Raw genomic sequence first — 13,098 nt, forward strand, 5'->3', positions numbered from 1 at the left:
ATTTTACACCTTTATTTAACTAGGCAAGTCAGTTAAGAACAAATTCTTATTTACAATGACGGCCTACCCCGGCAAAACCCGGACAACGCCGGGCCAATTGTGCGCCGCCCTATGGGACTCCCAAGCACGGCCGGATGTGATACAGCCTCCCAATCAGGCTTCCATGGTCGAATTTCTTCAAAGAAACCACTACCAAAGGACACCAAGAAGAAGAGTTGCTCGTTTCTTGACCCAAGCAATGGATATTAGACCAGTGGAAATCTGTCCTTTGGTCTGATGAGTGATTTTTGGTTCCAACCGCCGTGTCTTTGTGAGCCGCAGAGTAGGTGAATGGATGACCTCCGCATGTGTAGTTCCCACTGTAAAGCATGGAGGTGGTGGTGTGATGGTGCTTTGCTGGTGACACTGTCATGAATTATTTAGAATTCAATGCATACTTAACCAGCATGGCCTACACAGCATTCTGCAACGATACGCCATCCCATCTGGTTTGGGCCATCATTTGCTTTTCAAGAGGATAATGACCCAACACACCTCCAGGCTGTGTAAGGGCTATTTGACCAAGGAGAATGAGTTACAGGACAAAATAAAAACCCTCCAACCCAAAAAGGCCTGTGGTGTTGATGGTATCCTCAATGAAATGATCAAATATACAGACAAATTCCAATTGGCTATACTAAAACTCTTTAACATCATCCTTAGCTCTGGCATATTCCCCAGTATTTGGAACCAAGGACTGATCACCCCAATCCACAAAAGTGGAGACAAATTTGACCCCAATAACTACTGTGGAATATGCGTCAACAGTAACCTTGGGAAAATCCTCTGCATTATCATTAACAGCAGACTCGTACATTTCCTCAATGAAAACAATGTACTGAGCAAATGTCAAATTGGCTTTTTACCAAATTACCGTACAACAGACCATGTATTCACCCTGCACACCCTAATTGACAACCAAACAAACCAAAACAAAGGCAAAGTCTTCTCATGCTTTGTTGATTTCAAAAAAACCTTCGACTCAATTTGGCATGAGGGTCTGCTATACAAACTGATGGAAAGTGGTGTTGGGGGTAAAACATACGACATCATAAAATCCATGTACACAAACAACAAGTGTGCGGTTAAAATTGGCAAAAAACACACAAATTTCTTCACACAGGGTCGTGGGGTTAGACAGGGATGCAGCTTAAGCCCCACCCTCTTCAACATATATATCAACGAACTGGCGCGGGCACTAGAGAAGTCTGCAGCACCCGGCCTCACCCTACTAGAATCCGAAGTCAAATGTCTGCTGTTTGCTGATGATCTGGTACTTCTGTCACCAACCAAGGAGGGCCTACAGCAGCACCTAGATCTTATGCACAGATTCTGTCAGACCTGGGCCCTGACAGTAAATCTCAGTAAGACCAAAATAATGGTGTTCCAAAAAGGTCCAGTCACCAGGACCACAAATACAAATTCCATCTAGACACTGTTGCCCTAGAGCACACAAAAAACTATACATACCTTGGCCTAAACATCAGCGCCACAGGTAACTTCCACAAAGCTGTGAACGATCTGAGAGACAAGGCAAGAAGGGCATTCTATGCCATCAAAAGGAACATAAATTTCAACATACCAATTAGGATCTGGCTAAAAATACTTGAATCAGTCATAGAGCCCATTGCCCTTTATGGTTGTGAGGTCTGGGGTCCGCTCACCAACCAAGACTTCACAAAATGGGACAAACACCAAATTGAGACTCTGCACGCAGAATTCTGCAAAAATATCCTCCGTGTACAACGTAGAACACCAAATAATGCATGCAGAGCAGAATTAGGCCGATACCCACTAATTATCAAAATCCAGAAAAGAGCTGTTAAATTCTATAACCACCTAAAAGGAAGCGATTCCCAAACCTTCCACAACAAAGCCATCACCTACAGAGAGATGAACCTGGAGAAGAGTCCCCTAAGCAAGCTGGTCCTGGGGCTCTGTTCACAAACACACCCTACAGAGTCCCAGGACAGCAGCACAATTAGACCCAACCAAATCATGAGAAAACAAAAAGATAATTCTTTCCAATGTGTCAAGTAGTTAACAAAAAAACAGAGCAAACTAGAATGCTATTTGGCCCTACACAGAGAGTACACAGCGGCAGAATACCTGACCAGTGACTGACCCAAAATTAAGGAAAGCTTTGACTATGTACAGACTCAGCGAGCATAGCCTTGCTATTGAGAAAGGCCGCCGTAGGCAGACATGGCTCTCAAGAGAAGACAGGCTATGTGCTCAATGCCCACAAAATGAGGTGGAAACTGAGCTGCACTTCCTAACCTCCTGCCCAATGTATGACCATATTAAAGAGACATATTTCCCTCAGATTACACAGATCCACAAAGAACTCGAAAACAAATCCAATTTTGAAAAACTCCCATATCTACTGGGTGAAATTCCACAGTGTGCCATCAAAGCAGCAAGATTTGTGACCTGTTGCCACGAGAAAAGGGCAACCAGTGAAGAACACGCACCATTGTAAATACAACCCATATCTATGCTTATTTACTTTATCTTGTGTCCTTTACCATTTGTACATTGTTAAAACACTATATATTATATATATATATATATATATATATATAATGACATTTGTAATGTCTTTATTGTTTTGAAACTTCTGTATGTGTGATGTCTACTGTTAATTTTTATTGTTTATTTCACTTTATATATTATCTACCTCACTTGCTTTGGCAATGTTAACACATGTTTCCCATGGCAATAAAGCCCTTGAATTGAAAAAAATTGAGTGATGCATCAGATGATCACCCAACTCTGGCCTACACAATCACCCAACCTCAACCCACATGAGATGGTTTGGGATGAGTTGGACCACTGGATGAAGGAAAAGCAGCCAACAAATGCTCAGCAGCCAACTCCTTCAAGACTATTGGAAAAGCATTCCAGGTGAAGCTGGTTGAGAGAATGCCAAGTGTGCAAAGCAGTCAAAGCAAAGGGTGGCTACTTTGAAGAATCTCAAATACAAAATATATTTGTTTAAAACTTTAGTTACTACACGATTCCATATATGTTTTTTTTTTTGCTTGAATCTTTGGGGGCCAATTAAAATTCACGCGCCAGTTGGGGAACGCCGTTCTACATTTTCACTTACAATTTCTTGGATCCAAATAACCTAAACCAGTGTGAGTAGGAATCTGCATTCGTGTGCTTCCCCCCCAACATGACACCATTTTCATGCAATGTTTAGCTTCCTGAATGTTTAGCTTTGATTGAGTCCAGGCCTGGAGCTTATGTCATCCCCTGCTTCCCAATGTCAACAGAATTAGTGGCAGGAAAGTGGCTTTGACAGGAAGTCAGAGGAGTGGTGGGCATGTTTGATGAAGAGGGCCGTGGCAGCGCAATTCATCACCCAACTCTGATGAGCTCATGCATACCTTTCTTTCCCTGTTCTGGATCAAATACCAAGGCATGTGGTAACTAAAGCCATGAGGCTATATAAATACAGAATTGTATCTCCACACTGTTTAAACAAATAATTTGACATCACCTCCTTCCTATAAGCTAAATTTAGACTGGTATACAAGAACACTGTCCATATCGTTTATGAGTTATCCCCACATATTTATGAACTGCTGAGCATGATGTCCTTTGTGGTAAGCTATCTCATTAATTGATATAATGTATCCAAGTGAGCAGACACCTAAGTTAATTGATTCATGAATTGCACTTCATACCCGCTCCCATACCCTATAATTCTGTATTTCTTTGTGACTAACATGTACACAGGTAGACCAGAAAAGCCACATCCCTGATTGGCAGATGAGTAGTAACCCTGATTAGATGTACCTGCTGCTCATCGGTTATTCCCTACAAATGCTGTTTTGAATTAAAATAAACGTGTACCTACACATTGAAGAAGGCTGTAAAGCCCCGATGCAGTGAAAATATTAAGAAAAATAAATTAAGAAGCAGCCTAATTGGCCTGTAAAGTGTCACACAAATTTTTCAGTGTGCCAATGAAAGAGTCCCTTTAGGAATATTTGGGCAGTGGTGTTGAAGCGAAGTGGCTCTGGGAGTTTCGGTCGTGTTTATAAAATATGCTGCATGACACAACATTAGTCCTTAGCAGCCCTTCCCTCCATCCATGGGACTGGTAAGGTCCACATTAACATTGTTCTCAATGCTATGGAAATGTACTCGAAGACTAGCACAACAACTCAGTCATAGATTACTAGCCTGTCGATTACTTATTACATCAATTGCTTACAGAGCAATGTTTAACAAACACCTGTCTGTAATTGTATGGATTGGCACCTGGCTGGAATATAGGCTACCTCTCTCTGGTGATGAACTCATTAGAAGGAATGAAAGTATGTGAACCCTTTTTCGAACCAGCAACAACGCCAGTTAGCGCGCGCTAACTAGATAGCCATTTCACTTCGGTTAGACGGGCCTCATTCTGCATAAATTGGTCATCAAATTCGATCTGATCTTCATCTAAGTCACAACAATAGACCAACAGTGTGCTTAAACTACTAACACAGAAATTGTATTTTTTTTGTCTATATTGATTGAATACATAATTTAAACATTCAGTTTAGTTTGGAAAAGTATGTGAACCCCTAGGCTAATGACATCCCCAAAAGCTAATTGGGAATCAGGAATCAGCTAACCTGGAGTCCAGTCAATGAGACAAGATTGGAGATGTTGGTTAGAGCTGCCTTGCTCTATTAAATTTTTTTTTTTTTTAAGTACAAAATTTCAGTTTGCTTATTCACAAGAAGCATTGCCTGATGAACCATCCCTCGAACAAAAGAGATCTCAGAAGACCTAAGATGAAGAATTGCTGACTTGCATAAAGCGGGAAAGGGTTACAAAAGTATCTCTAAAAGCCTTGATGTTCATCCATCCACAACAAGACAAATTGTCTATAAATGGAGAAAGTTCAGAACTGTTGCCATTTTCCCTAGGAGTGGCCATCCTGCAAAGATGACTGCAAGAGCACAGTACAGAATGCACAATGAGGTTATGAAGAATCCTAGAGTGTCAGCTAAATACTTACAGAAATCTCTGGAACACGCTAACATTTGTTGATGACTCTACGATACGTAAAACACTAAACAAGAATGGTGTTCATTGGAGGACACTAGAGGTCGACCGATTATGATTTATCAACGCCGATACCGATTAATCGGCCGAGCTTTATTTATTTGTAATAATGACAACTACAACAATACTGAATGAACACTTATTTTAACTTAATATAATACATCAATAAAATCAATTTAGCCTCAAGTAAATAATGAAACATGTTCAATTTGGTTTAAATAATGCAAAAACAAAGTGTTGGAGAAGAAAGTAAAAGTGCAATATGTGCTATGTAAGAAAGCTAACGTTTCAGTTCCTTGCTCAGAACATGAGAACATATGAAAGCTGGTGGTTCCTTTTAACATAACATCTTCAATATTTCCAGGTAAGAAGTTTTAGGTTGTAGTTATTATAGGACTATTTCCCTCTATACCATTTATATTTCATTAACCTTTGACTAATGAATGTTCTAATAGGCACTTTAGTATTACCAGTGTAACAGTATAGCTTCCGTCCCTCTCCTCGCTCCTCCCTGGGCTCGAACCAGCAACAACGACAATTAGCGCACGCTAACTAGCTAGCCATTTTACTTCGGTTAGACGGGCCTCATCTCGGGAGTTGATAGGCTTGAACTCATAAACAGCGCAACGATGCTTGACACACAACGAAGAGCTGCTGGCAAAACGCACAAAAGTGCTGTTTGAACTAATGTTTATGCGCCTGCTTCTGCCTACCACCGCTCAGTCAGATACTTAGATACTTGTATGCTCAGTCAGATTATATGCAACGCAGGACACGCTAGATAATATCTCGTAATATCATTAACAATGTGTAGTTAACTAGTGATTATGATTGATTGTTTTTTATAAGATAAGTTTAATGCTAGCTAGCAACTTACCTTGGCTTACTGCATTCGTGTAACAGGCAGTCTCCTTGTGGAGTGCAATGAGAGAGAGGCAGGTCGGTATTGCATTGGACTAGTTAACTAAGTTTGCAAGATTGAATCCCCCGAGCTGACAAGGTGAAAATCTGTCGTTCTGCCCCTGAATAAGGCAGTTAACCCACCGTTCCTAGGCCGTCATTGAAAATAAGAATGTGTTCTTAACTGACTCGCCTAGTTAAATAAAAAGGTATAAAAAATAAATAATAAAAATAGGCAAATCGGCACCCAAAAATACAGATTTCCGATTGTTATGAAAACTTGAAAATCGGCCCTAATTAATCGGCCATTCCGTTTAATGGGTCGACCTCTACCCATAATGTCAAAGTGGAATTATGTTTTCATACAGTTTTCCAAATGAATGAAAAGCTGAAATGTCTCGAGTCAATAAGTATTCAACCCCCTTGTTATGCCAAGCCTAAATATTTGAACGAGAAAAAATGTGCTTAAGCATGTCAAACTCTGAGTCCATGCAAATTAACATATTTTTAAATTATAACTACCTCATTTCTCTACCTCGCACCTACAGTGGTTCTTCCTTTAATAAAAGTTACGAGTTTATGCCACGACCGTTTGTGGTAGATGGTGGCATTCTGTCATTGCACCACACCATCACAAAGGGGAGTTCGAACACTGATCTATCGGTGCTCTAAACTGTGGCAATTAATGGAGGCATTTTCAGTCAGAGTCTCCTCTGGCACTACAGTCCTGCATTAGGCAACAACAAAAACTGTCAGTGGTCCTGGAGTTAAGAGAGAACTTGGGTAAATACACAATGGGGGAATTTCACTTGACATGTGGACTGACAATGTTCCAAAAAATAGGCACGGTCGGCTTTTGGTTTCTCTCCCTCTAAAAACAGAAATAAATCATTCTAAATAACAAACTGGCTTTATTTACAAATTAGTAAGAATGTCTCACTCCATGTTCAAGAATGGCCATTTTCCCTTTATTCAGATTACAATCGCTCACTTTCCGTTATATGAAACGAAATCTCCAAAATATTATTTTTCAAAACAAAGAGATTATTATTAACCCTGCATTCAATTATTTAAAAAACCCTTAGATATTTTCACAGATCTAATTTGTCCAAATGAAAAATGCCCCTTAGAGGATTCTAAATTAATATCTAAATGTAATTATTGACGGAGAGTCAGGTGGCATTGGCGGAGTTGAAGAGGGTGAGGAACAAGATAGAGTCACAATCCATGCCAGGAAAACAAGCAGATTATTTAAACAAGTTCAAATCGGGTTTAATTCAGGAGACCTACACATGGAGAATATTTTTTGGAGATATACCATAGGCCTACTGTAGGCGAAAGGAGTCTCACTAGCATTGAGTAATGTGCTGTTAAAGTGTTGTAGGTCTTATTTTTATTTAACCTTTATTTTACTTCATAAAGGTCTACTTACTCTGCTTGCGTCTTGACCCAGTTTATGCCCTCATTTGCAATGCAAACCATAACAAATTACTATGGGAATAAATGGAAGAGGCAAGTGGAAGAGGGTAAAAGTAAGGAACTTCTCTGTCGGCCCTGGAGGCGTTTTGGAGGGAAAAAAATCACAAAGGCTGTAAAAGGACAATAGACACGATGTGGTCCCAAAAACACCTCTGACAAATAGTCCAGCATATCTCTTGATGATGATGATGATCTGGCTCGGGCCTATTGCGGTATGAGTTATTTGGCCCAAATGTATTACTTGGGGAGATTGTGGCTACTCTGGCAGATAATGTTGATTACGCAGGCTTGTTTATATAATTACATTATTTATTTTTTCCATATTTTCTCATTGTTTCTGGGATCAAAAAATACAATTAACATTTAAATTAAATTATTTAAGTGTCCTGTTCAAGTACTACTTCAGTATTTTGATACTTTGTGCAAGGCAACAGGGAGACCCAAGAGACGACGCTCATTTGGCCCAGCGTCGTCCAGGTTAGGGTTTGGCCGGCCATGCAGTGGGCTTTTGGTTTCTCTCCCTCTAAAAACAGGGAGTGAAAACAAGCGAAGCAGGCTGTGAATTCTGCAAACAATGTTTCTAGGATGGGCTTTTAGCAGGAGAATAGACTCATCAACCTTTACAAAGGATAGTCTAATAGCTTGGCTACTGTACAGTATTTATACTTTCCTTAACTTCAAGGGTAGGGGGCACTATTTTCATCTCCGGATGAAAAGCGTGCCCAAAGTAAACTGCCTGCTACTCAGGCCCAGAAGCTAGGATATGCATAGAATTGGTAGATTTGGATAGAAAACACAACATTTTCCAAACTGTTAAAATAATGTCTGTCAGTATAACAGAACTGATTTCGCAGGCTGAAAACCTGAGAAAAATCCATCCAGGAAGTAGGATTTTTTTTGTTTGTTGTAGTTTTCTATTCAATGCCATTACAGTATCCATTGACTTGACTCAAATTGCAGTTCCTATGCCTTCCACTAGATGTCAACAATCCCGAGAGCGTGCCTTTCTTGTTTACCTTTTATATTGACGACGTTATTGTTCGATTGAAATATTATTGATTATTTAGGCTGAAAAACAACCTGAGGGTTGAATATAAACATAGTTTGACATGTTTCTATGAACCTTAGGGATACAATTTGGATTTTTTTGTCTGCCTGTTGTGACTGTTTGAGCCTGTGGATTACTGAAGAAAACGCGATCATAACGGAGGTTTTTGGATATAAAGAGAGACTTTGTTGAACAAAACAAAAATTTATTGAGTAAATGAATGTCTTCTGAGAGCAACCATATGAAGATCAAAAGGTAAGTGTTACTTTTCATCTCTATTTCTGACTTGTGTAACTCTTCTACTTGGCTGGTTACTGTTTGTAATGATTTGTCTGCTGGGCGATGTTCTCAAATAATCGCATGGTATGCTTTCGCCATAAAGCCTTTTTGTAATCTGACACTGTGGTTGGATTCACAAGAAGTTCATCTTTAAATCTTTGTATAACACTTGTATGTTTTCGGAATTTTTATAATCAGTATTTCTGTTTTTGAATTTGGAGCTCTGCAATTTTACTGGATGTTGGTCAGGTGGGAAGCTACCGCCCCACGTACCCTAGAGAGGTTAATAAAATAATTATAAAAATACTCTAGCAAAATGCATTTGTTGATTTCAACTATCAGCACCATCTGCGCCATCAATATCACTGAATGACAGAATGGCGGCTGGTCTTGATAAACAATCAGAATTTTATTTGGAAATGTTAGGATCATTATGCTCTTCACTCGCAGTCCCTTAGTAGCCTAGGTCTACTCCCAACCGGTCCACACAAGTTTCTTCAACTGTCTTCTGACTGTGATTAGAGCCATGTTGATTGCCTTTGCCAATCGTTCATCATTTTCAACAATCAGTGAGTCCATCTTACAGAGTCTAAAACCAGATTGCCACCCCCCCCCAAAAAAAATGAATCAACTCCTACAAATATATTATTATTAACCCTACATTAAAATTGTAATGCAGATGTTTATTTCGTTATCCATAACAATTTACTATGGGAATAAATATCACTAAATGACATGTGGTCAACTATTTCAGTACCGTTTCACACTGCTCTGGGACAAGCATGGGTACTGGTTATTGATAAATCAATGTGATTTTTATTTTCACTGAATCTCTGTTTGGGTATTGACCTATAATTAGGGTGTGGAAATGTTAGGATTACTTTGTTCTTAGTACAGTAACCTAATGCCGGACCGGTCCTGTTATACAGAGCCATATTTTCCTAGCAGAAAACGGATTTGTTTTTTGGAATAGAAACACCATAATATTAATCAAATTAATTAAGCTACATTTCTTAATTTGATTGCTGCAGGGGCAGTATTGAGTAGCTTTGGTGCCCATTGTAAATGGCTAGCTCCTCAGTCTCAGTTGATAATATATGCATATTATTATTAGCATTGGATAGAAAACACTCTAAAGTTTCCAAAACGGTCAAAATATTGTCTGTGAGTATAACAAAACTGATATCGCAGGCGAAACCCTGTGGAAAATCAAATCAGGAAGTGGCTTCTATTTTGAGCCAGAACGATAACATCGCGTCAAGTGGTCACATGAGTTTTGCTCGTGCAACAGAGTTTGGATAGGTATTGCTTTTCCCTCTCCTACTGTGAAAGACATTTGCGATTGATATATTATCGATTATACATTTTAAAACAACATGAGGATTGATTATAAAAAACATTTGACATGTTTCTGTGGACATTATGGAAACTATTTGGAATTTGTCTGCGTTGTCATGACCACTCTTTCCTGTGGATTTCTGAACATAACGCAACAAACAAACGGAGGTATTTTGGATCTAAAAAATAATCTTCATGGAACAAAAGGAACAGTTGTTGTGTAACTGGGAGTCTCGTGAGTGAAAACATCCGAAAGGTAAATGATTAATTTGATTGCTTTTCTGATTTTCGTGACCAAGCTACCTGATGCTAAGTGTATTTAATGTTTTATCGTGCGATCGATAAACTTACAAACGCTTGGATTGCTTTCGCTGTAAAGCATAATTTCAAAATCTGACACGACAGGTGGATTAACAAAAGGCTATATTTCCTATATTGCACTTGTGATTTCATGAATATAAATATTTATAGTAATATAATTATAATAATTATTATTATTATTGTATGTAGCGCTATGCTATTCAGCGGTTGTTGATGACACTTATCCCGATATCGGGATTGCAGCCATAACAAATTAAACTCAGTCCCATATACTATGTTCTAAAAAAAAGTTAAATTCTCTAGTACAGCCAATATTTAAAAAGTCAAATGCTTCTCAAAGGTGGTCAAACTAGCACTAACATTAATGGCAACCATGGCTGACATTTAATAAATAACAGGTCATAGAATTCTGCAGCAGCCTGCAAGGTGTGCTGCAGTACGACAACTTTTAAAGGAAGAACCACTGTGCATTTATCTGTAAGGTCCCTCAGTCGAGCAGTGAATTTCAAACACAAGGACCAGGGAGGTTTTCCAATACCTTGCAAAGAAGATTTATTAGTGGATTTAAAAAAATTTTTTTTTTTAAAAGCAGACATTGAATATCCCTTTGAGCATTGTGAAGTTTTTAATTAGATTTGAGATGGTGTATCAATACACCCAGTCACTACAGTTGAAGGAGAAAGGAAACCGCTCAGGGATTTCACCATGAAGCCAATGGTGACTTTAAAACAGTTAAGAGTTTAATGGCTGTGATGGGAGAAAACAACTGATGATGGAACAACATTGTAGTTACTCCACAATACTAACCTAATTAACAGAGTGAATAGAAGGAAGCTTGTACAGAATAAAATATTTTAAAACATGCATCCTGTTTGCAACAAGGCACAAAAGAATGTGGCAAAGCAATAACTTTTTGTTCTGAATACAAAGTGTTATGTTTGGGGCACATCCAATAAAACAAATGACTGAGTACCACTCTCCATATTTTTCAACATAGTTGTGGCTGCATTATGTTATGGGTATGCTTGTAATCAATAAAGACTGGGGAGTTTTTCAGGATAAAAAAAAAAAACTGAATGGAGCTCAGCACAGGCCAAATCCTATAGGAAAACCTGGTTCAGTCTGCTTTCTACCAGACACTGGAAGATGAATTCACCTATCAGCAGGACAATAACCTAAAACACAAGGCCAAATATACACTGGAGTTGTTTACCATGATGACATTGAAAGTTCCTGAGTGGCCGAGTAACAGTTTTGACTTAAATCTACTTGTAAATCTAACAATGATCAACAACCAATTTGACAGAGCTTGAATAATAATTTTTAAAAAGTGGTTACACAATCCTGGTGTGGAAAGCGCTTAAAGACTTACCCAGAAAGAATCACATATGTAATACCTGCCAAAGGTGATTCTACAAAGTATTGACTCAGGGGTGTGAATACTTATGTAATTTCATTTTCAAAAATTGCAACAAAAAAAATCTAAACATGTTTTCACTGTGTCATTATGGGGTATTGTGTGTAAATGGGTGAGATTTTTTAAATATTGAATCCATTTTGAATTCAGGCTGTAACACAAAATGTGGAATAAGTCAACAGGTATAAATACTTAAGAGTTACCAGTTTTCTGAACGCGGTATAAATTAGTGAGTCTGGTCATGTTTAAATTCACCTGGGTTGGAATCAATGTTAGCTGATAAATGTTAGATCATAATGTTAGATCATGTTTTTCTTATGTTTTTGGAACACTCAATAGAGTAAGGCAATTATATATTCTTACTTAATCAAAGTGCGTGTGACTTGCTCGCTAGAGTTGTTTAATTTGGCTACCAATAAATGTTTCGACTTCACATTAAGCTAAAGCCATTAGCTAGCTAATGTTAAGCTACACTAGTTAGCTAACATTAGTCTTCAATTACCTTTCCAAGGGTGGCTCTCGATGCTGACACATTTATAAATGTTCCTTACGATGGACTGCAATGGTCGCCGATACATCACTCCTCCAAAAGTTACAATATTTAAGTATTCCAACTAAGACGCAGGAATCAGTGTTTTTCAATTCAATCTTCACGTTTTGTAACCCTGAGACGGACCCTACTCCTCCCACAAGTAAAGTTAATGATAAAGGAATCTGTCCTACCACGAATGCTGCCCGGTCTGAAACAGTGTAACGTTACGTACATACATTCTGCCTGATGATAAAAAACACATAAGAAGAACCACATTTTAGATAGTCAACTGGATTACATTGTTTGCCTATTTATATGGGGGACCAAACCTGCCATAAATTACAATTAAATTAAATTATAAATAAATAAATCATCACGTTATCTTCTTCTTTGATGGGGTTTAACGGCGGTTGGCATCCAATGTTAATGATGCACTACCGCCACCAGCTGGATGGGGAATTGAATAAGAAACTAAAAAAAACATTTTGGGAAAGGGGAGAAATGACATCATTACAAAAGACTAAATTAAAAATGTCAACTAAAAAAAAACATTCCACTTCTTCAATCACAGTCCAGTCCCTACACAGGCACCTGTAATGGCGGAACATTCACAGGCAGGATTTTTTGCACGGCTTCGGCTGTGAAATCACAGCCAAAAAAACGTTCAGCTCTATT

The 13,098-nt window shown here is 38.6% G+C and overlaps 1 protein-coding gene across 2 annotated transcripts in view; it reads right to left on the reverse strand.

Moving 5' to 3' along the window:
• LOC112266524 (ubiquinol-cytochrome-c reductase complex assembly factor 1) overlaps nucleotides 1-12,607 on the reverse strand; it is a 37,838-nt gene extending 25,231 nt beyond the window's left edge. For both annotated transcript variants that reach the window (XM_024444085.2, XM_042301367.1), the window contains exon 1: nucleotides 12,394-12,607. In XM_024444085.2, the coding sequence (XP_024299853.1) occupies nucleotides 12,394-12,425 (32 nt within the window). In that variant the 5' untranslated portion in view covers nucleotides 12,426-12,607. The remainder of the gene's footprint in view (nucleotides 1-12,393) is intronic.
• Nucleotides 12,608-13,098: the final 491 nt, after the last annotated feature.

This window comes from Oncorhynchus tshawytscha, linkage group LG02 (genome assembly GCF_018296145.1).
Source record: "Oncorhynchus tshawytscha isolate Ot180627B linkage group LG02, Otsh_v2.0, whole genome shotgun sequence".
NCBI classification, from domain to species: domain Eukaryota; kingdom Metazoa; phylum Chordata; class Actinopteri; order Salmoniformes; family Salmonidae; genus Oncorhynchus; species Oncorhynchus tshawytscha.